Source organism: Kogia breviceps, chromosome 4 (genome assembly GCF_026419965.1).
Source record: "Kogia breviceps isolate mKogBre1 chromosome 4, mKogBre1 haplotype 1, whole genome shotgun sequence".
Taxonomy (NCBI): Eukaryota; Metazoa; Chordata; class Mammalia; order Artiodactyla; family Physeteridae; genus Kogia; species Kogia breviceps.
In genome coordinates, this window is record NC_081313.1 from 180,649,572 (window position 1) to 180,673,424 (window position 23,853).

Below are 23,853 nucleotides of genomic sequence, written 5' to 3' on the forward strand. Positions count from 1 at the left end.
GTACCAGGTCCCATTATACAGATGAGGAAACTGAGGCAGGAAGCAGAGGGGCTGGATTCTCGCCAGGCACTGCTCTGCCCCCCCGCCGTGGAGCTTCCTTCTAGGGCTTCCTCCCCCCTAGGGGGTGGGGGGTGGGTGACACCCTCTGTGAGCCCCCTCCAGCCGCCCCCAGAAGGCTCTGCACCCCTCCTCACTTTCCCCTCCCTCCAACATCAAAGTACTGGCCCTAAGGTGCCCCGGGACCCGCATGGTGCCAACCGCTGGGACATTCCTCAGTGCCGTGCTCATCAGCAAGCCCACCCCACCCAGAAACTACCCTTCCTCCTGCGCCCTCTGGCTGAACCCATAACCCAAGTCCAGGCATGAGGAAAGCATCAGACAAACCCCAAATGAGGGGCATCGTACAAAATCCCTGACCCGTCTCTTCCAGACGGAAAAGGTCAAGGAACGAGGGGTGCGGAGCCTGAGAAGACGTGATCCCACAGCCGTGAACACACTGTGGGATACTGGATGGGCTCCTGGTGCAGATTTCACATTAGTAAAACCCGAATACAGCGTGGAGTTTGGTTAATGGTGATGAGGATGTGGTTTCTTAGTTTTGGCAAATATACCGTGGTGGTTCTGTAAAATGTTAATGTTGAGAGAAACTGGGTGAGGAGCATAGAGGGACTCTGAATTATATCTACAACTTTTCTGTCAATTTAAAACGAGTCCAAAATAAAATGTGTCTTTTGTTTTTTGGCCACTCTGTGTGGCTTGTGGGATCTAAGTTCCCCGATCAGGGATTGAACCCGGGCCCTCGGCAGTGAAAGTGCCGAGTCCTAACCACTGGACCTCCAGGAAAGTCCTCAAAATAAAATGTTTATTTAAAACATTTTTTTTGGGGCTCCCCTGGTGGCGCAGTGGTTGAGAGTCCGCCTGCCGATGCAGGGGACCCGGGTTCGTGCCCCGGTCCGGGAAGATCCCACATGCCGCGGAGCGGCTGGGCCCATGAGCCATGGCCGCTGAGCCTGCGCGTCCGGAGCCTGTGCTCCGCCACGGGAGGGGCCACAACAGTGAGAGGCCCGTGTACCGCAAAAAAAAAAAAAAAAAAAAAAAAAACATTTTTTTTTCACGGCCTCTGGGTTTGGACTCACTGCTCCCCCAGCTACCGCCTACGGCCCCCAGTCTGTCCTCTCGGCAGTGGCCACCAGAGGGCGCCTGTGAGCACCGAGTCAGGCCCCGCCCCTCCTCTGCCCACAGCCCTACAGGGTCCCACCTTCCTGGAGGTCAAAACCCAAGTCCTCCCCGCGGCCCACAGGGACCTGCACGACCTGCCCCGTCCCCTCTCTGCCCTCCCCTCCTCCCTCTCTCCCCCTCACTCGCTCTACTCCATCCACACGGGCCTCCTCGCTGTTCCTCCAACACTCCAGGCATGGTCCTGCCCCAGGACCTTTGCACCAGCTCTCCCATGGCGCCTCCCTCACCTCCTTCAGGTCTAGCTGTTACTTCTGCCCAGATACCTCTCCCTTAGGTCACTCCTATTAATCTCAGTACCACCTCCTCAGAGAAGCCCTCCCAGAGCCCCCAGCCCAGGTTGTGCCTCTGTACCTATGCTCTCAGAAATCTAGGTCGGACTTGCTATTTCTGTTACGTGATGATCTGATTATTGTCTATCTCCCCTGAGGACCTTTGGCTTCCTTTAGGGCAGGGACTGTGTCTGCGTCAGTGCTGGTATACGCAGTGGGTGATCAGTAAACCCCGAGTGAATGAGCCAGCGCCCAGCCAGACTGCAGAGCTGCTTCATTCTTGGGCTCTGGTCAGACCTGTTAGGCCACAGATAAGACCTCAGCCTCCTGCAGCCCCGCAAAGCAGCCTACACCAGCGAGACCCCAAGCTCCCAGCGTAAACGAACCCCCCAGGCTCCCACCCCTCCTGGCAGCCACGACGCACTGGGAGACCTCAACCCAGTCCCTACCTCCTTTGGGCCTCAGTTTCCCTGTAGGCGCTCAGAGGGGGCAGAGGAGGATCATCCCACAGGTTTCTCTGAATCCTCCCTTCCCCCACCCCTTCCGGCCATGCGCACACTGCCCCCTCCTGGTTGTAGTTGGCACTGCAATTTCAGACAGGAATTCTGTCCCCCCATTACTTCTCCTTTCTGTACTTGGCGCATAGCAGGGGCTTGCAATATTTTTGTTGAGTGAATGACTGAATAGTAGGTGGGGAAATGAATGCATGAATGACTCCGCCTCTGGCCTGTGAGGCAGCGCTGGACGAACCCTTCTCCAAAGCCCTGCATTTGAGTACAGTTTCATCCGATGGGTACTAGGGAGACACTGAGTGTTCTTTTTTTGAAATTTATTTATTTACTTATTTTTGGCTGCGTTGGGTCTTCGTTGCTGCCCGCGGGCTTTCTCTAGTTGCGGTGAGCGGGGGCTTCTCTTGCTGTGGAGCACGCACTCTAGGCGTGCAGGCTTCAGTAGTTGAAACACGCAGGCTTCCGTAGTTGTGGCTCCCTGGCTCTAGAGCGCAAGCTCAGTAGTTGTGGCACTCGGGCTTAGTTGCTCCGAGGCATGTGGGATCTTCCTGGTCCAGAGATCAAACCCATGTCCCCTGAATTAGCAGGAGGATTCTTAACCACTGCGCCACCAGGGAAGTTGCAGTGAGTGTTCTTGAGCAGGGCATGAATATGTGAGGTGGCTGAAGGAAGACCAAGTGTCTTGTGGTGGTTGCCCCCCTTCTTAGAGGGGTTTAAAGTAGGGTTTCTCTACCTCAGCACTATTGGCTTTGGGGGCCCAACCGTTCCCTGGGGTGTCAGGCTGGGAGATGGGGGGCAAATTACCCTACAGTGAGAAGCACTGGTATAGACTGAGCGGTGTGAGGTCAAACAGAGCCAAATCCAGGGCCAAATCCAGCTCTTCTAGTTGGGCTTGCCACCCGACCCATCTGGCCTCAGTTTTCTCAGCTGCAAAATGGTCCCGTGGATATCTGTGTAACAGTGGCTGGAGCAAAGCAAACACTCAATAAGCATGAGCCAGCTTACTTGTCTGATTTTGCCAGACCTACATCCAATCAGTAACTCCTCCCCAGTCCTCCCCAGTGATCGCAGCCACGAACCCCTGCATGCACGTGGCAGTGGGGAACTTATTTATGTTTTGTCCTATGAGTCATTAAAGCAAATACACATCTATTTAGAAAATATTTGACTTTCTTCTACCTAAAATCATGTCGTGTGCCACCTGCTGGTGACCCAAGGTCATGTCGGGAAAGGCTGGGCTTTCCCCTTTAGCCATGAGGTTCCAACCAGGTCCTTAGAAGGGGGCTTCTGCAAATGTTTATTGCCTTGGGGGCCTTTGGGGACCCTTGAGGTGTTGATTCTGGCTAACTGGGGTCTCCAGACTAGGTTTGCGGGGGTAACTGCAATGCGGAGTGGTGAGAAATCAACTTTGGGGGCCTCAAAGATTTTTATTATATTCTCTGCCTTGTGCACTTGGCAAACTCTTATCCAACCCTAAAAACCCTAGTGGCAATACCCCCTCCTCCAGGAACACTTCCCTGATCCTCCATTTTCCCCTCTGCCTCCCCCCTTCCCACAGTCTGGAGTTCCTCTCTGCCCAGTCTTGACTGGATAAGGCTGGGAAGGGGCGTCTATGCCCAGATTTGCCCCTTCAACCTTGGCCTGAGATGGGGCACAGGAACAGCTGGGCCTCAGAGTCTATTTTTTTTTAAGCACAAAGGAATGTGCGGGTGGGGCCGATGGTGGCTCCACCCATCCAGGTGACTTCCTCCCTCCCTCACCCCCAGGTAGAGGGTTTCCTGCTCTCGTCTTGTAGTTCCTTGACCGGGCTCCTGAGGGTGGGGCTGGGTGAGGAGAAGGAAGCCTGACCTTAACTCAGAGGAGCCTAAAGAATTTCCTCCGCCCTCGCCGCCCCGCCCTCCGCAGCTGGGGACCCAGCCAGGTGCTAGATGTGAAGACGGGCGGGTACCACTGGATTCGGGGCAGACCCAGAGGCGGCCGCTTTGCGCCTTCGGAGAGTTCATGCCCCTGGCCTCCCTGGGCCTCCGTTTTCTCTCTCTAAAATAGGGTAAACCTCCCGAAGATGGAGGTGACCCGAGAAAGACCAGCCCTATGCTCCTGAGGTCTCTGACCCTTGTCTAGCTCCTAATCCAACAGGTCTCCCTACTGAATTTCAACACGTAGAGTTTTTCGCGGATGTTAAACTTTCCGAAGCGCAGGCTCCGTTCCGAACGCGGCTGTAATCCCTGCCGGGTCTTCCTTGCAGCCTTGCCTGGCTGGTCTCCAGCCCTGCCGCAGGCTAGTGCTCAGCTGGGCCGAAAACCCGGCCTGGCCCACCCCTGGGCCTGGATCCTGTGTTGGGAGGCGAAGGGGAGAAGAAGGCTGCCTCGGAGGCGTCCCGAAGGCGTGTCGGGGCGGGGGCGGGGCCGGTAGGGGCCAAGGAGGAGGAAGAGGTGCAGGTGCAGCCCCGGCGGCGGAGCGGGCTGGAAGAGGGCGAGAGCCAGGCACCCGCTTCGCCGCGACCCTCCCCAGACCCCTCCCTCACGCCAAGGTGGGGGTCAATGGTTTCTAGGCCCCCCTGGGGCAGAGGCACTGGACGGCCCCCGGGTGGACTATGGCGGTGAGATTCCAGGCGAGTAGCCCGCCGAGGGCGGGAGGGGGAGGGGACCGAGCTGGGGTCCGGGCTGGGACCTGGATCCAGGACCCCAGATCACCCTCTGCCTAGGTAACAGATGGGGAAACTGAGGCCCAAAGGAATGTGGTGGCTAGCCCGAGGCTGCACGGGCAGAGGCGTCCGCGCCCGCTGGCCTCCAATGCGGCCTCCGGGGGCTTCCTCTGTCCTGGGTCTGCCTTCGCAGGTAGACCTGGGTTCAAATCCCATTTTTTCTAAGTAACTTTGGCTCGGTGAATCCATGCGTCTCCGAACCTCATCTATAAAGTGGACGATGGTCACTTTATAGAAGGACGTAGGAAGGATTCCAGGACAAAAATGTGTTGCGAAACGCCTGGCACGTAGTAGGTGCCCGGTTTCCCGGGAGATCAGCGGAGTTAAGCTTGAGCACTAAGGTTGGAACCGTGGGCAGGGACTTCATTTGTGGGCGGGAGCGGCTTTGGCGAATGCGGCGAAGCTGCGGACGAGGGGATCCCCGTTTATTGAGTACCTACTGTATACAGAGCCGTTCACCTGGGCGACCTGGTAGACATGGGCGTCGAGAGCCCCGTTTTGCACCGAGCAAGCCGACCGGGGCTGCGAGAGGGAATCCCTGTGGCTCTGTCTGGGGGGAACTTCGCTCTCCAGGGCTGAAGCTTGAATCGACTTTGTCACACCCACCCCACTGGGTCTCAGGTCGGGCCCCAGAGGGGGTAAACAGGCCTAGGCTGTTTACGTGGCTCGCCCCAGGCTGGACCGCCCGAGGCTCTAGGGCCGGGCACTTCTGGTTCCCGCCGCCTCCTTCCCGGCAGCAAGGAACCGCTCCCAGAATCCAGTCCCCAGCTCGAGTATTTGTGACACCCCCCCCTTCCCCTCCCCCTCCCCCTCCCCACCTCCGCCGTTGTTCCCAGAGGTTGGAGTGGGGAGGGGGAGAGCGGACAGCAGCCTGGTAGCCAAATGCCCGGGGCGGAGTGACTTGGTAAGACCTGTCCCTCTGGAGGCGTCTCCTCTCCGGTGTTTCTGTCCCTCGCGTGGCAGGGGGCGAGGACGAAGGCCCGGCCCCGCCCCCTCGGGGCGCACCTTGACGGGGGCGGGGCTGAGGAGGCTAGAAACTCAGGATGTACCTGGTTGAGTTCCTGGCGGAATCTGCCTTTTATTCCACCATTCACGCATTCCTCAAACTCCCGCGTTCCTGGTCTTGTGGGGACAATGCTGGGGTCCCAGGGCCCCCAGCCCTGCCCACTAGGAATCCGCTGACTAGAGGGATGTAGGGGAGACAGGTGGACTGGAACATCCCAGGCTCCAGTAATCAGGGACGTAAAATGTGGGGGGGGTGGACGGGGGGCCTTTAGGACTCATTTCCTGGAGGAAGAGACAGTGGTACTGGGGCTGTGAAGGATGAATAAGAGTTTGCCAGGGAGCACAGCATGTGCAAAAGCCTGGAAAGGTGCTGATTGGAGGGCCATCACCAACGTACCCAGAGAGACAGCCCTGCCCAGCCTTCACAGCCCAAGAGGAAAGACCAGAAACTTATTAATTGATGATTAAATAGGGTAATTTATGATGGTTTTGGATGTCATGAATAAAACCTCATAAATTAAGTAGGGAGGGTGGTAGGGTGCCAGGGAAGATTGGCTAGTCTAGTAGGGCCCCCTGGGGAGGCTGCATCTGAGCTGAGACCTGAGTGTCCGGGGCAGCTGTGTGCATCCTGGGAGGATAACCAGGCACAGGGGACTGCCAGGGAAATGTTTGGAGGTGAACTAAGTTGAGGTGGGATGTGGCGTTAGGCGTGACCCCATGGGTCATGGAGTGTCCTGCAGTAGCCATGGAGGCAAACCTACACAAGCTGGGACAAGCCCCAGCCACCTGCGCCTGCCCCCTTAGGGGCCCTGACTCCCTGTGGGCTGTTTCTTAAAATAAGGCCAGGAAATCAAAATGCTGGGAGGCCGTTTAATGACACTAAGCATAAAATCAAAGCAAGTGAAAAGATTCTGTTCTGAAAAATAAGTTCAGAAAGGAAAAGAAAAAAAAAAAAAAAAGCAGAAGGATACTGTAGCCCGGTGGTTAAGATTTAAAGGTATGGGATGGGCTGCCAAGGTTTGCGGAGCGCTGTGTGAGCTCCAGCAAGTTACTGAACCTCTCTGGGCTTCCTTTTCCTCCCCTGGAAGGCAGGAAGGCAGGAATAGGAGAAGTGCCACTTTCTGAGGTCACTCAGGAGTAAATGAATGGGGTACGTGCAATGTACTCTCTGGCAGCGCACGGAATAGTGTTGCTTGGTATTATGCAGAGGAAGAAGGTCATTATTATTACTTCTCACAATAACACTGTCATCTCTCCTAGAAGTTCCTTCTGCTATTTGTGCATGACTCCATGGCCGCTTCCCACACCTCAGCGCTGAAAGACGGGGCGGTGGGGGTGAGGGAGGTACCCATTTCACAGATGGGGAAGATGAGGCTGGGAGAGGCACCACCACAGCCAGCAAAGGGCAGACTGCAGGATTTGAGGCTCAGTTGAGAGAGCAGACCTGGCTCCCAGGAGTGTCCGTGAGGCCCTGCCCTTGGCTTTGTTTCCCTCTTCTCCGCCCCCTTCCTACCTCGGGGGAGCCTGGAATGCTGCTCTCCCGGGAACCTCTAAGAAAAGGCACCAGAACACATCACACCAACGGAGAGCTCACAGGGAATCCCCCGCCCTCCAAGTGCTGGGCTGGGCAACCAGGCTGGGGAGGGAGCGTCACTTCTACAAGCCCCCCCCCCCCCCCCCCGGGGTAGTGGGACAGCCCCGTAGAAGGTAAGGGATGGGTGGGGGCTGGCTTCCCGAAGGGCTCCACATCCCCGCTGAGTGACCTTTACTCCCAGAGCCTGTGATCTCATCTATACCCTGGGCTTGAAAATAACAGAATCCACGCCCCGCAGCCCCACCCTCCAACCCCACTGTCCAACTGCTCTCTTGTCTTGGCAAGTGACTTCCCCTCTCTGTGCCTGGCTTTCCTCTTCTATGATGGGAGATAATAGAATGCCCTTTAGTGAGCCGATGAAATGAGATCTTACCTGTGAAGTGCTTGGCTCAAAGGAAGCACTTCATTCATTCATTCATTCATTCAATCCTTAGATAGTTAGAATCTCTCCTATGATCCAGGCACTCAGGCTCAACTTTGAAAGAGGCAGATAAAAATCTCTGACCTCTGAAGCCAATATTCTAGAGGGAGAAGGGCAGTGACCAGATTTTTAAAATCTAGAGAGTGTCAAGGGATCACAAGTTCTGTGAACCAGGAATCAGGGAAAGGAGGATAAACTGGTCTGTTGTGGGATGGCAAGCGTTCCAGTTCCAGACAGGGTGGTTGGGAGAAGGAGGTGAGGGAGCGGGCCAGGTGCGGATCTGGGGGAAGAGAGATCCAGGCAGAGGAGATGGCTCGTGCAAAGGTCCTGGGGCAGGACCGGGCTTGGTGTGTGGGAGGAACATCGAGGAGCCCTGAGTGTCTGGAGCAGAGTTAGACCCTTGTGTCTGCAGGCCTTGCTAGATCCCCACCACCACCACCACCACAGGGACTGAGCCAGACCCTCCAGAGGGACAGTGACAGGGACTAACATTTCCTCTGCTCCCACCACAGTATGGCACTATTAACATTTGGAGATGGATCACTGTCTGTGGTGGGGTCTGACTGTGCACTACATTAGGGGTTTGAGCAGCACCCCTGGCCCCCACCCCCTCGATGCCAGGAGCACCCCCCAGTCATGACAACCACAGATGTACCCAGATACCACCCAGTGCCCTCTGGGGGAGGGGGTAGAATGGTCCTGGATTGAAAACCACTGATTTAAGTCCATTTTGCAGATGAGAAAGCTGAGATCTCAAGAGTGGTAGCAACTAACTCACAGACTTGGGCCATGGGAGTGTCAGAGCCAGGCTCCACACCCAGGTATGGGGACCCCTGATTGCTCTGATAGACCTCATGTCCACCTTCCCTGTCACCTCCCACCAGGTGCTGGACATGGAAGAGCTGACCATCTGGGAACAGCACACAGCCACGATCAGCAAGGTGGGGCCTCCCTCTCTCTGCGTGGGTGCTGACGGGAATGGTGGGTTGGTTCCTGCAGGACAGCCTTCGTCCCAGTGAGAAGCAAAATCACGTTCTGTCTCTCATCACCCCTCAGGACCCCCGCCGAGGCTTCGGCATTGCAATATCTGGTGGCCGAGACCGGCCCAGTGGATCAGTGGTTGTGTCCGACGTGGTGCCCGGAGGACCAGCTGAGGGCCGGCTACAGTGAGTGTCAAGGCAGCCGGGTTCCGGCGGGAGTGGGGGTAGGGGGACACATCAAGAGGAGGGAACTATGCGGGCCAAAACCCGGAGGCTGGAAAGTGCCTGGCGCCTTCCAGCTCTGTCAGTACACGGCTTGGGGCCAGCAGCAGGACAGTCAGTGACTAGCCCCCACTCTCCTCAAGGCACTGGTCCTCTGATGAGTTCTGGGGGTCATAGTGGCCCCAGGATGCTCCCGGAGCGAATATCCTGGAAACCTTTTTGGCTGGAGGGAGAGAGACCCAGTGTCCTGAGCCCTTGGGGGTAGGAGGCTCCTGGGAGTTATGTTGGGAAAATGGTTCTGGGACCCAAGAGGCTGACGGGTGATATGGCTCAGCTCAGAATCAGCGACCAGCTTCAGAGAGAGAGAGTATGAAATGGACAGGGAGAGGAGGGGAGAAAAGCAGGAAGAGGGGGCCCGAGAGAAAGAAGAAGTGAGGGGGTACAGGGACACCAGGTGTAACTGCAGCTTATGTTCTATGATTGCATTTCACTATTATGTGGGTTCTGCGATCAGCCCCATTTTACAGATGAGGAAACTGAGGCCCAGAAGGATAAATGTCTTCACGAGTCTGGGGACACCAGTGAATCAGAACCAGGCTTTGTACACGTAGGGGTACCTGCCAGGGGCCCTCAGGGCAGGCCTGGGGAGAGGGGCTCCTGGGTGATGTCTCCTCCCTGAGACCTGGCCTCCTCCCTCAGGACAGGGGACCACATCGTCATGGTGAATGGGGTCTCCATGGAGAGTGTCACCTCCACCTTCGCCATTCAGATACTCAAGACCTGCACAAAAGTGGCCAACATTGTGAGTGGGGTCTTGGTGGGAGAGGCAGCCCCTGGTTCAGGTGGCACTTCTGCCCCTGGCTGAACCCCAGTCCTCCTGGTCCTGCTGCCCCTGGGCAGTATGAATATAAGCTTCCCCAAGCAAGTGGAATCTTGTTGCCATTCACAGCTTGGATGTTAAGGCCCAGAGGGACCAGAGTCCCCCATGGGATGGCGCAAAGCCTTGAGCTGCCCCCTGCCACCCCGACCATCTCTGCCTGCCCTAACAGACAGTCAAGCGTCCCCGGAAAGTCCAGCTACCCGCCCCCAAGGCCACCTCTGGCCTGGGACACCAGGACTCGGACGAGGAAGATGGGCCGCGGCGGCTGGACGAGGCTGACCACGGCCAGGGCTACGAGGGTGACACGTCCAGCGGCTCCGGCCACTCCTGGGGCGAGCGCTCCCGCCGGCCAAGGACAGGTCGCAGGAGCCAGGCCGGCAGCCATGGGCGCAGGAGCCCGGGCGGCGGCTCCGAGGCCAACGGGCTGGCCCTAGTGTCTGGCTTCAAGCGGCTGCCGCGGCAGGACGTGCACATGCGGCCCGTGAAGTCCGTGCTGGTGCGGAGGAGAGACAGTGACGGTGAGCGTGGGGGCCACGTTGTCGGCAGTGGGGCTGGGCATCCCCGGGAACAGGCAGCCGTGCTGCCCCCAAATCTGATCACATATGGTGTGTGGTCAGCAGGATAACGGCCTCCAAAGATACCCACATCCTGCTCCCAGGACCTGTGGACGTGTCACCTCACAGGGCAGAGGGGACTTTGCAGGTGGGGTTAAGTTAAGGCCCCGGAGACGGGGGTGACCCTGGATTCCCCGAGGGGCCCTGCATCATCCCAGGGTCCTTATAAGAGGGAGGAGGGAGGGTCAGAGGCAGAGAGAGACGGGAGAGGCTGCGCTGCTGGCCGTGAGGATGCAGGAGGGGCCGTGAGCCAGGGAGGCGGCGCCTCTAGAAGCCGGAAAAGGCGGGAACCGATGCTGCCCTGGAGCCTCTGGAAGGACCGGCCCTGCCCACGCCTGCATTTAGCCCCGTGAGACCCATTTCAGACTATTCGATAAATTTGTGTTGTATTATAGCCACTAAGTTTGTGGCAGTTTGGTACAGCAACAGGAAACTCACACATCGTGACATCAGTAGACTGTCGAGGGATTAGTAGGTATAGAACAGTAGGGACGTGATCTCTCATCCCTGTCTTGAGTCAATGGCAGTGTTGTGACCTTGGAATTCTGGTCATGATGTGACAAATGGCACTGGGATATCTACCCCACGTTGTAATTTTAATAATCCTGAAAACGCTCATCGTGATGTCACTGAGTATTGGGGTTGTGACCCCTAAGCCGCTTTGGTGATGTCATCAGGGTGTTGGGAAGGGACAGCCTGGGCTCTGCTCCTTCTCAGGTGCCTGCTGCTGACTGCTGTGCAATGATATCAGAATCCCTGCCCCAGAGCCTTTGCACTGGCTGTTCCCACCACCTGAAATGACCGTCCCACGACCCCTGCAGGGTTTGCTCCCTTGCTTCATCCAAGACCCGGCTCAGACGTCACCTCCTGAGAGAGGCCATCCCCCAACCACCTGTCCCCAAACTGCCCCTCCACAGCCACTCTCCCCACCTCCTGGCTTACTCTCTCTCTCTCTTTTTTTCTTTTAATACTTTTTATTTTTTTAATTATTTATTTAAAAAATGTATGTATTTAGTTTTGGCTGCGTTGGGTCTTCGTTGCCGCACGTGGGCTTTCTCTAGTTGCGGCGAGCAGGGGCTACTCTTCAGTGCTGTGCGCAGGCTTCTCATTGAGGTGGCTTCTCTGGTTGCAGAGCACAGGCTCTAGGTGCATGGGCTTCAGTAGTTGTGGCTCGCGGGCTGTAGGAGTGTGGGCTTCAGTAGTTGTGGCACACGGGCTTAGTTGCTCCGCGGCATGTGGGATCTTCGCAGACCAGGGAAGATGTCCCTGGTGTCCCCTGCATCGGCAGGTGGATTCTTAACTACTGCACCACCAGGGAAGCCCCCCAGCTTTCTCTCTTCCCAGTGCACAGCATCACCGGGTGCTTGTGTGTTCCACCTCCCCCAACTACAGGGGACCAGGTCTGCTTTGTCACCCACCGACAGGCACCTGTAGGGGGAGAGTGCCCGCTGGAAAGGGGCAGCAGGCTGCAGCCTGCCCCCTCCCTGCACGACGGCAGCCTGGAAGGTGGGATGGTTGAGGGCAGGCGAGAAGGCTGAGGTCTGAGAGCCCCTGGCAGCCCGGAACCCAGGCCCTGCCTCAGTTTCCCTCCTCTTCCCCCCACAGATTTCGGGGTCAAACTGGGCAGTCAGATCTTCATCAGGCACATCACAGAATCGAGCCTGGCTGCCCGGAACAGCAGGCTCCAGGAAGGAGACCTCATCCTACAGGTGAGCCCAGGCCTTCCTGTCAGGGGTCAGGGAGACCGGGCCCAGAGGGTAACAGTGTTACCGAGGCATATGGCACGGTCAACAAAGCTGGTTCTGAACCACTTGCCTCCTGCATTGTGGCCAGTTCCACAAAGGTTGGAGATGGCTATGCAGGATTTTCCCTCCTTCCCCCAATCTGCTGCAAATCCATTGCCAAATGTTGGTTTCTAGCACCCCCGTTGGGTTGTCTGTTTCTAGTATCCCCAGAATCATATGACCTGCTGGCTACAGCACTGATTCATGGGCCTGCCTTAGGTGCCTGGATACTAATGGTCCAGAGACCAAGCTTTGAGGAGCAGCTCTGCCTTAAGAACTTGCTTTCCTTCTAGACTCCTCCCCTGAAAATCTGTTTCTAGTGATTCCTAGTGTTTGATATCCGAATCGTTTCTGGTTGATTGTTTCTAGAGTTTCCTCAGAGTTATCTGTTTCTAGTGACCCTGAGGAATTGTCTGTTTCCAGTAGTTTGGGGCTGACAGTTGAAACAGAGCTTGGAGGCGGGGCTGGGGGCTAGAAGGGTTACTGAAAACAGACATTCCCAAGAGAAAATGTTAGCAATGTATTCCTGGTGAGCGGAGATGACACTAGATCCCTCCTAGGAATTGTATGTTTCTAATCCACTTCTAGATGTCTGTTTCCAGTACCTCCTAGAGATTGTCTGTTTCTAGTATCTAAGTACTTACTCCATCTCCCCCAATTAGAGTTGTTTCTAATATCTGTTCCCAGTGCCTCCTGAGAAATTTCCCCCTCTGGGGAAATGAGAGTCAATGCATATTTAATTTTTCCCTAGTGCCCCCCCCCACCCCTCTTAGAAAATTGTGTTTCTAGAATTCTTCTGGAGGTCAGTTATTGGCATAGTCTCCTCTCACAGCAGGAATGCAATTCTATCATTTTCTGTTGAGACTGTCTGTTTTTTTTTTTTTTTTTTTGCGGTATGCGGGCCTCTCACTGTTGTGGCCTCTCCCGTTGCGGAGCACAGGCTCCAGACGCGCAGGCCCAGCGGCCATGGCTCACGGGCTTAGTTGCTCCGCGGCATGTGGGATCTTCCCGGACCAGGGCACGAACCCGTGTCTCCTGCATCGGCAGGCGGACTCTCAACCACTGCGCCACCAGGGAAGCCCAAGAGACTGTCTGTTTTTAGTAACCCCTGAGGGTTGTGTGTTTCTAGTCCCCCTCACCAAGGTATCTGTTTCTAGTATCCCCTATCTCTCATGAACTTGTTTCCTCCTTCCTGATCCCTTTTAGATCAACGGGGTGTCCAGTGAGAATCTGTCACTGAGTGACACACGGCAACTGATCGAGAAGTCAGAAGGGAAACTGACTCTGCTGGTGCTCAGGGACCGAGGCCAGTTCCTGGTGAATATCCCTCCGGCCGTCAGCGACAGCGACAGCTCCCTTCTGGAGGGTGAGGGGCCAAGAGCCGGCCCTGGGAGGTTCAAATGGAGGGCCAGGGAGGCAGGCTGTGCCAGGCAGGGCCAAGCAGGAGTTGGGAAGCCTGGCCCTGAGAGGCTCAGAGAGGGACAGAAACTTGCCCAAGGCCACACAGCAAGTTAGGGCTGGAGGCTCTCAGCTGAGCCTTTCTCTGGTCTGTGCCCCTTTGCTTAGAGGGGTCTGATGTGCCCCTCTGTGAAACGGCAGCCTGGAAGGCATGCCCGTGGCTGAGACACGCTTTCCGCTGCAGACATCTCAGACCTCGGGTCAGAACTGTCTCAGGCGCCACCATCCCATGTACCACCACCACCCCAGCATGGGCAGCGGAGTCCGGACGCCAGCCGAACCAACTCCCCCATGTATGTAACCTCATCGGCTAGAATGGCCAAGTGGGACGGGAACGTGGGCCTATCTTTTCCAACATGGGGTAGGCTTGAGGATGCAGTCATGGCGGCCTGCCTGGAAGAGGCCTCTCCTTCCGCACACAGTCCTTCTTGCCTCCTTATTGGTCCTGGGAGAACCAGATATGGGCGGACTTAAAGCAGAAGGGAAAACAGAATTTTACAACAAGCCCTAGAAGGCTTCAAAATGCATAAGCCCTGTCACCGAGCCAGGCTTTTAGAGAGTTCTCTTGGGGGCGAAATAGCCACAGCTGTGTGCAGGGATTAGAGGATTATGATGATGATGTTATTCGTTATGATGATGTTTATAAAAGGGACAGAGTGGCAGTTACTTTGTTAGTCTCCTGGGGCTGCAGTAACAAAGTGCCACAAACTGGTCGGCTTTGAACCACAGAAATGTATGGTGTCAAAGTCCTGGAGGCTGAAGACCCAAGTCACGGTGTCAGGGCCACGCTGCCTCTCAAGGCTCTTAGGGGAAAATCTGTTCCAGGCCTTCCTCCTAGCTTCTGGGAGCCTCCAGCATTCCTTGGCTTCCAGGTGGCCATCTCCCTGCTGTGTGTCTTCATGACATCTTCCCCCGTGTATGTGTCTCTGTGTCCAGGCGTCCCCTTTTTATAAGGACACCAGTCAGACTGGATTAGCCACCCCCCCCCCAGTATGACCTCAAGTTCACTAATCACATCGTGATGCTCCTGTTCCCAAATGAGGTCCCATTCTGAGATCCTGGGGGTTAGGACCCCAACAGAAGAATTTTGAGGGTACACAATTCAACGCCTTAAAAACCATGACTGCGCAACACTTGGGAATTAGGTAACAGGCACCTTATTTAAGCCTGCAGTCCCCTGTGAAGTAGGGGGTTGTATCTGTTATCTACAGCCTCATAACAAATGACCCCCAAACCTGGCCACTTGAAACAATGGTAAACATGTATTACCTCACTGTTGCTGAGAGTTCAGGAATTGGGGACCGCTTAGCTGGGTGGTTCTGGTTCATGGTCTCATGAGGTTACAGTCAAGACGTGGTCTAGGGCTGTGGGCTTTTGGGAGTGAATGATCCCCTTCTAAGCTCCCTCGCATGGCTGTTGGCGGGAGGACCAGGAGGTGGGGGTCATTGCGGTCCATTTTAGAGGCCAGAGGAGGGCCCACGCCAAGGCCCCAGATCTTACTCCACCACTAATTAGGGCACTGACTAGCGGTGACACAAGGAGATGGTGTGTGTGTGCTTGGCCCGTAGTGAATGCTCTTGTTCTAATATAATCCTTGCTTGGGAATATTAGACAGCCATGAAACAGGATGTCTCTGAGAGTATACTGAAAAGGCCTTGGGAAAATGCACTTGGCACTGTGTATGGTGAATGAACTGGATTGCAGAATGACACAGGGCAGCATCTCAAAGGGTTTGGGGGACTCTTGTGTGATCTTCCCGGGGATTCCATGGGCACACAGAAGGATCTGTGGACAGACATCTCCAAGTAGCTTGATGTGTTTCTCCGATGCAGACCCTGTACTCTTTGAACCTGCCCCGTGAGACCTGGGCTGGGGGTACGTCATTCTCAAGTGTCTTTCCCCACCCACAGTCACTCAGCACTGGGGGTTCACAGGCTGTATGTCAGAAACGCTAACATATGGCCTGATCTTGATTTTCTTTCAGAAGTTTTTTTTTTTTTTTTGCGGTAAGCGGGCCCCTCACTGTTGTGGCCTCTCCCATTGCGGAGCACAGGCTCCGGACGCGCAGGCTCAGCGGCCATGGCTCACGGGCCCAGCCGCTCCGCGGCATGTGGGATCTTCCCGGACCGGGGCACGAACCCGCGTCCCCTGCATCGGCAGGCGGACTCTCAACCACTGCGCCACCAGGGAAGCCCCTCACTGTTTCTTTGAAAGCATCTGAAGGATCTGGAAAGTAACTCTTCTGTGCTAACAGTGGGTTGATTTTGCAGGGAACTTTCTTTCCGTCCTGTGGTTTAACTCTGTGTTAGTCTGCTCAGGCTGTTTAACAAAATACCATAGGCAGGAGGCCGGAAGTCCATGGCCAGGGTGCTGGCATGGCCGGTTCCTGGTGAAGGCCTCTTCCTGGCCCATGGACGGCCGCCTTCCTGCTGTGTGTTCCCACGGTGGAGAGAGTGATCTCTGGTATCTTTTATAAGGACACTAATCCCATCATGGGGGCCCCACCCTCATGACCTCATTTAAACCTGGTCACTTCCAAAGGCCCGCCTCCTAAGCCATCCCACTGGGGGTTAGGACTTCAGCATATGAATTTGGGGGGACACAGACATTGGGTCAAGAGCACCTTCTATAACTTTTCACTAATATTAAAACAATAAACATGACTGTTTGTCACAGGCTTACCTCATTTTGAGGCCTTGACCCGTCTCAGCCATCCCAGGGCTCGGAGGAGGAAACTGGGGCTCGGAGAGGGGAAGCAGAGGGCCGGAGGTCACACAGCTGCAGAGGGGCAGGACCAGGATTAGAACCCGAGTGCCGATAAATTAAAATTCTTCTAAAAATTACTGCTCAACATCCCCCCACCACCCCCACCTCACCCCAAATCTGTTCCCCACCAGGGAGAGCCCCCAGCTTCGGCAAGAAAGCTCAGTGGATTCTAGGACTGCGTCAGACCCAGGTGAGCAGAGGGTGGTGACTCTGAACACCCCTCCTCTGACTTTTCTGATCGCAGCCCATGAGGCTGTACCGAGCCGAGCGGGGAAGGCTGGCACGGACCTAAGAGGCCAGGGACAGTTCCCTGGGGAGAAGCGGGGGGCTGGGGGCTGCATTCCAAGGGGCAGGGACACCCCCCTGCAAAGGTTTGGCGGCTGGACCAGTCCGTGTGCTCGGGGGAAAAACTGGCTGTTCCCTTTCAGACTCCCCGAGGCAAAGGAGCTGTGACATGCACAGCGTGCCCGGCGGTCAGAGCGTGGAGGACCACGGGTACGGACCCCAGGACAGAGCCCGGGCACACCCGGGGCTGCCTCCCGGTTCCCATCACCTGCCTTCTCGCACCAGCATGGGGGTCGGGCTCTCCCATCCACGGCCTGAAGCCCTGTCTGCCTCACTGCTCAGGTACAGCCCCGCCTCACGAGTGGTCCGCTTCCTCAAGGGCGCAAACATTGGGCTGCGGCTGGCCGGAGGCAATGACGTGGGCATCTTCGTGTCCGGGGTGCAGGCGGGCAGCCCGGCTGACGGGCAGGGCATCCAGGAGGGAGATGAGATTCTGCAGGTGAGCGGGGGAGGCTGGTGGTGGGCCTGCTGGGTGGTACCCGAGTCTGTTACTGCTTGTGTGTCCACCCCCGGGGACCCCCTGGGGACTGACAAGACCCCCCCAGAGACATTCAAACATTTTAAGGGCTTCCCAAGCCTGGGGCATGACCTTGATGGTTGGGTCATGACCTTGCGCATGTCGCACCCTCGTTGTCAATGTCATGACCTCGATGTGCAGCTCACGACCTGTCCCAGGTCGCTGCCTCGTTATCGATGTCACAGTCTCCTTGTTTGTGTCACTGAGTTGACCGTGTCCTGACCACGTTGCCTGGGCCGCACCCTCGATGCCTGCCTCCATCCACAGTCCCTTTCTGTGCCACCTCCCGTCTCCCGTGTCCGGGTCGTGGCCTTATCCAGGTCGCGCCTTCTTGCTGTGTCTTTACCTCCATGATCATCAGTGTCTGTGACCTGCTGCCCGGATCTGTATATTGTGTCCCTGTCACGACCGCATGTGTGTCTTGACTCTTTCAAGTATCACAAAATTCTCCCCAGTGTCCGGGTCCTGTCACAGCTGTGACCCCTCGTTCCCAGGTCTTGATGTTGGCAACCCCAACCCACAGAGCCTCGGTTATGCCTGTACTGATTGCATTCCCTGTATCCTGGTTTCTGGGCCGGACCTTCACGTGTGTGTGTGTGTGTGTGTGTGTGTGTGTGTGTGTGATGCCCAGGCTGCCACAGGGCAGCGCCCCTTTCGGAAAGCCGTCCCCCAATCTCTGGGGCTCTTGACAGCAGCTCTGGAAGGAGTTGGGTGGAGGGCTTTGTCTGGAGGAAGAGCTGAGATCTTGTGCCCTTGTCCCACCCCTGCACCCACTTCCCGGCAGGTGAACGATACTCCATTCCAGAACCTGACCCGGGAGGAGGCCGTGCAGTTCCTGCTGCAGCTGCCCCCGGGCGAGGAGGTGGAGCTGGTGACACAGCGGAAGCAGGACAGTGAGTGTGTGTGAGTGTATGTGTGTGAGTGTGTGAGAGCGTGTGTGTATGTGACAGTGCAGCTGGGACCCACGGCCAGGCCCTGGGGAGGAGGGGTCGGGTCTGGGCGGTGGCCCTGCTAGCTCACGGAGCCTCCCTGTCCACAGTCTTCCAGAAGATGGTGCAGTCCCGCGTGGGCGACTCCTTCTACATCCGCATGCACTTTGAGATGGAGCCCAGCCCGCCATCTGGCCTGGGCTTCACCCGCGGAGACGTCTTCCACGTGCTGGACACGCTGTACCCCGGGCCTGGGCAGAGCCACGCCCGCGGAGGCCACTGGCTGGCGGTGCGCATGGGGCGTGACCTCCGGGAGAAAGAGCGGGGCATCATCCCCAACCAGAGCAGGTGGGGACCGCCCACTGCAACAGGGCACAGCATCACTACTTAGCATCCTTGGTGATTCACTCTGGGGAGCTCAGAAGACTCAGGGCTGACCAGTCAGTGCTTGTGTGAGTTTCCTTCAGGCGCTGTAACAAATTACCACAAACCTAGGGGCTTTGAGCAACACACTTTTATCCTCTCATGTTCCGGAGGTCAGAAAGGAGTCCCACGGGGCTAAATGCAGGTGTGGGCAGGGCCGGTCCTTCCGGAGGCTCCAGGGCAGCAGCGGTTCCCGCCTTTCCCAGCTTCTAGAGGCGCCGCATCCCTGGCTCGCGGCTCCCCCCTGCATCCTCACAGCCAGCGGCGCAGCCTCTCCCGTCTCTCTCTGCCTCTGACCCTCCCGCCTCCCTCTTAGAAGGACCCTGTGAGGACACTAGGCCCCCCGGGGAATCCAGGGTCCTCCTCGTCTCAGGGACCTTAACCCCACCTGCAAAGTCCCCTTTGCCGTGAGAGGTGACATATTCACAGGTCCCGGGATTAGGTCTTGGACATCTTTGGGGCTGTGATGCTGGACCCCAGGGCTCACTCATCTCCTCTCTTCTCTCCAGGGCAGAGCAGCTGGCCAGTCTGGAGGCTGCCCAGCGGGCCGTGGGGGTTGGGCCTGGAGCCTCAGCGGGCTCCAGCACACGGGCTGAATTCTGGCGGCTGCGGGGTCTTCGTCGGGGAGCCAAGAAGACGACCCATCGGAGCCGTGAGGATCTGTCGGCTCTGACCAGACAGGGTCATTACCCGCCATATGAACGCGTGGTGCTTCGAGAAGGTGGGCCAGGGTGGGAGGGGCCGGGGGTGGGGGCCTCAAGTAAGAGTGTTCAGAAGCCACAATCCTTACCTCTCTCCTTCCACCCAAAATACCCCCTTTGGGTTACTTTAGGATGAAAATACACACGCACAAAACCAGCACATAGATCCTTTCCCTACCCGAGAACCAGGGGTAAAAATACACCTCATTCTGATTTCAGGAAGGGAAGAGACTCTTGCCCACAGCCTCAAGGCAGAAGGATTAAAACCAGGTGCTGAGGCTTTTTAAAGAAAACGGCGGGAGGGTTGGAATAGCAGGTGACCCAGGACGGGAAATGGCTGAGCTGCTTTCCAGCTGCTGGTCCGTTGTCCAGACGAAAAAGACTCAAACATAAAAGGCTACGTACTGGGCTTCCCTGGTGGCGCAGTGGTTGAGAGTCCGCCTGCCGATGCAGGGGACGCGGGTTCGTGCCCCGGTCCGGGAAGATCCCACATGCCACGGAGCGGCTGGGCCCGTGAGCCATGGCCGCTGAGCCTGCGCGTCCGGAGCCTGTGCTCCGCAACGGGAGAGCCCACAACAGTGAGAGAGGCCCGCGTACCGCAAAAATAAATAAAAAATAAATTAAAAGTTTACGTACTTAATTTCTACCCCCAGCCAACGAAAGTTTAGAAATCTGAATGTATCTAGTTTTTAAGAGCAAGAGAGAGGCCTGGAAGGAGAGGAGAAAAAGAGAAAAGGGTCAGGTGTAACGAGCAGTCTGCTTACCTGCTTTTCTCCGGCCAAGATGCCTTCTGCACCCACTTCCTCACTGGTAAAAGGGAGTATTGGTGAGGCCAGGGGTCAAACAAGCTCTTCCTGCAAGGGACCAGACAGTATTTTAGGCTTTGCAGGCCAGATGGTTTCTGTCCAAATGACTCAACTCTGCAGGAAGGCCGGAGAGAGGGGACATGCCGGATGTGGCTTTGTGCCAATAAAACTTTATTTACAAAAACAGGCAGTGAACCGGATGTGGCCTGAGGGTTGTAATGGTAGTTGCGAATCACTGAGTTAGCTGGGTTCAGCTGCTCTGACAGACCCCAAATTGTATAAACAAGAAGTTTCCTTTTCAAGTAACAGTCTCAGTATAAGAAGGCCAAGAGGTCTCACACCTTCCCTTGAAGGATACAACCCAGATTTCCCACATCATTCTGCTTGCATCCCATTGGCCGGGATGTAGTCACATGGCCATCCTTAGCTTCAAGGGAGACTGGGAGTTGTAGTCTTTAGCTGGGCAGCTATGGGCCTGGCTAGATCTACTATGGAGAAAGTGGAGAGGCAGTTGCACAAGAGGCTAGCAGCCTTTGCCCTGCATGGGATCCTGATTCTTGTCATTGATTCTCTGCCCCGCAGCCAGTTTCAAGCGGCCGGTGGTGATCCTGGGACCTGTGGCTGACATTGCTATGCAGAAGTTGACTGCTGAGATGCCTGACGAGTTTGAAATTGCAGGTGAGAAACCAGGTCCCATAGCAACCTCATTGGTGAATCATTTCATAACCCTTTCCCAGCCTGGGGTTGAGGCAGCTTGATAAGGGGGCTGCTAATGATGCTGTTTGGAGGAAAGAGTTAGAACAACCATGCCAAACATGAGGCAGATCAGCCGCCAGCACCCCCTCCAACCCCTGGGCCAGACATCCTCAATCAATCTTGCCACCCTTTACCTGGATAGAGCCTCAGAATCCTTCTTAACACAGTTCACCAAGCAGCCATTGCCAATGGAGCCAATTGGACAATTGCCAGTTGTCTATTTGTTCAAGAGATTTGTCTATTGAGCTATAGACACAGCATCGAACGAATACACAGGGTCTCCTGAGGAGACCAAAAATGAACAACTGCAGGAACAATTAAGCCAGAGTAGGGAATCAACAAATTACAGCTCCTGGGCCAAATATGGCTGTTTTTATTCAGCCTGCTGATTAAGAATGGTATTCAGAGACTTCCCTGGTGGTTCAGTGGTTAAGAATCCACCTGCCAATGCAGGGGACAGGGTTTCAAGCCCTGGTCTGGGAAGATCCCACATGCTGCAGAGCAACTAAGCCCATGCGCCACAACTACTGAGCCTGTGCTCTAGTGCCTGCGAGCCACAACTACTGAAGCCCGTGCACCTAGAGCCCGTGCTCCACAACAAGAGAAGCCACTGCAATGAGAGAAGCACACCACAACGAAGAGTAGCCCCCGCTCACAGCAAGTAGAGAAAGCCCGCGTGCCACAACAAAGACCCAATGGCAGCCAACAATAAATAAATTTTTTAAAAAAAGAATGGTATTGATATATTTTATTTTATTTTATTTTTGAAATAGGTGTGGCTCTTTTATTTATTTATTTTTGGCTGCATTGGATCTTCGTTGCTGCACGTGGGCTTTTCTCTAGTTGCGGCGAGTGGGGGCTACTCTTTGCTGAGGTGCGCGGGCTTCTCAGTGCAGTGGCTTCTCTTGTTGTGGAGCATGGGCTCTAGGTGCACGGGCTTCAGTAGTTGTGGCACACGGGCTCAGTAGCTGTGGCACACGGGCTTAGTTGCTCCATGGCATGTGGGATCTTCCTGGTCCAGGGCTCAAACCCATGTCTCCTGCATTGGCAGGCGGATTCTTAACCACTGCACCACCAGGGAAGCCCAAGAATGGTATTGATATATTTTAAATGGTTGAAAAGAAGTTAAAACAATTTTTTTGTGACATGTGAAAAGAACTGAAAGCTGCAACTTGAACAGATACTTGTACATGAAGATTCATCATGATTCACAGCAGCCAAAAGATGGACACAACCCAAGTGTCCATCGACAGGTGATGGATAAATAAAACATGCTCCATGCACACCACGGAATATTATTCAGCCTTTAAAAAGGAAGGAAATTCTGACACTCACTACAACATGGATTAACATTGGAGACATGATGCTCAGTGAAATGAGTCAGATACAAAAAGACAAACACTGTCTGATTCCACTCACAGGAGGTCCCCAGAGGAGTCACATCCACAGAGACAGGAAGTAGATGGTGGGGGCCAGGGGCTGGGGGAGGGGGATGGGGAGTCAGTGTTTCCTGGGGACGGAGCTTCAGTTTGGGAAGATGAGAAAGTTCTGGAGGTGGACGGTGGGGATGGTTGCACCACAGTGTGACTGTACTCAATGCCACTGAGCTGTGCACTTAAAAATGGTAAAGGTGGTACATGTTACGTTACACACATTTTACCACAACAAAGAGAAAAAACGCAAGTATGCATCCCCCTCCTTTTAGGCCCCAGCGTGCCTTCTCCCTCAGCTGCCATGCAATCTAGGAGGGCTTCCTAGAGGAAGCAGTACTCCATCTCAGGTCCTAGAGGACAAGTAGGGGATGGGAGAGTAGCTTCTCTGGGGTCACAGCCCAAGCAAAGGCCCAGAGTTGGGACCGAGCCTGGGAAAGTGAGTGTGTAGAGCACAGACTATGCATCCGTCTCCCCATCATGCCAGTCGCTGGCTCAGTGCCTCTGAGCTGGTGACCGTATGTCCCTGGCTCAGTTTCCCCATCTGCCAGTAACAGCCACTCCTGTTCAGGAGGAGGAGGTGAGGGTCGTGGTCAGGAGGGGACCCAGTGTGGTGTCAGGAGTGGCGCCAGCAGGAGCTGCTGCTGCTGCTGCTGCTGCTGCTGGCATTAGGATTTCTCTCAAGGGCCATGGGGAGCCATGGTGGGTTCTTGAGCAGGGGAGGGGCAGGGAGACATGAATTTGAAGGGCCAGTGGACTGCCCTCCCGAAGCTGCCAGTCGCCTCTCCCCTCCACAGAGAGCATGTCAAGGACCGACAGCCCCTCCAAGATCATCAAACTGGACACCGTGCGGGTGATTGCAGAGAAAGTAAGCAAGGCTCTGCTGTGGGTCCCATTTCACGGATGGGGAAACCGAGGCCCAGGCCTCCAACCTGTTCTGGCCCCACACCCCGCAAGTGTGGTGTTACCCCTCTTGGAGGCTTTGTGATGTGGGGGACTTGAGGGAGATGGATCCTGCCCAGAGTCACACAGCAGCAAGTCCTGGGAAGAGGCGGAGACTCAAACTGGGGCTCTGGTGCTCAAGACACTGTGGCCTGGGCTGTCACCGAGCCCCATCCCAACATGCTGGCCTGCAGATGTGAGAGGCTGGGGTCCACTCTGACCTCAGGCTCTTCATCTCTGTCTCTCTGATTCTTCACCTGTCTCTCATGCTCTGTCTCTGGGTGTTTCTCCCTCCACTGTCTCTCTGTCTTCCTCTCCCACGGCCCCCAACATTGGCCCGGCCCAGGACAAACACGCACTCCTGGACGTGACACCCTCAGCCATTGAGCGCCTTAACTACGTGCAGTACTACCCAATCGTGGTCTTCTGTGTCCCCGAGAGCCGGACAGCCCTCAAGGCACTGCGCCAATGGCTGGCCCCCGCCTCCCGCCGCAGCTCCCGCCGCCTCTACGCTCAGGCCCAGAAGCTGAGGAAGCACAGTGACCACCTCTTCACAGGT

At 55.9% G+C, this 23,853-nt stretch overlaps 1 protein-coding gene across 3 annotated transcripts in view; it reads left to right on the forward strand.

Annotated features, from left to right (window-relative positions):
- Positions 1-23,853, forward strand: part of TJP3 (tight junction protein 3) — a 30,581-nt gene that overhangs the window by 4,292 nt on the left and 2,436 nt on the right. The window contains exons 1-17 of one of the 3 annotated variants that reach the window (XM_067033158.1): positions 4,354-4,628; positions 8,626-8,682; positions 8,798-8,907; positions 9,643-9,745; positions 9,993-10,341; positions 12,043-12,146; positions 13,428-13,587; positions 13,864-13,972; positions 16,577-16,635; positions 16,874-16,940; positions 17,073-17,229; positions 18,092-18,200; positions 18,347-18,584; positions 19,169-19,380; positions 20,749-20,844; positions 23,150-23,220; positions 23,641-23,851. In XM_067033158.1, coding sequence (XP_066889259.1) covers positions 4,611-4,628; positions 8,626-8,682; positions 8,798-8,907; positions 9,643-9,745; positions 9,993-10,341; positions 12,043-12,146; positions 13,428-13,587; positions 13,864-13,972; positions 16,577-16,635; positions 16,874-16,940; positions 17,073-17,229; positions 18,092-18,200; positions 18,347-18,584; positions 19,169-19,380; positions 20,749-20,844; positions 23,150-23,220; positions 23,641-23,851 — 2,230 coding nt within the window. In that variant the 5' untranslated portion in view covers positions 4,354-4,610. Of the gene's footprint in view, positions 1-4,353; positions 4,629-8,625; positions 8,683-8,797; positions 8,908-9,642; positions 9,746-9,992; positions 10,342-12,042; positions 12,147-13,427; positions 13,588-13,863; positions 13,973-16,576; positions 16,636-16,873; positions 16,941-17,072; positions 17,230-18,091; positions 18,201-18,346; positions 18,585-19,168; positions 19,381-20,748; positions 20,845-23,149; positions 23,221-23,640; positions 23,852-23,853 lie in introns of those variants that run through there. The other 2 variants (XM_067033159.1, XM_059060177.2) reach the window with 2 other exon arrangements.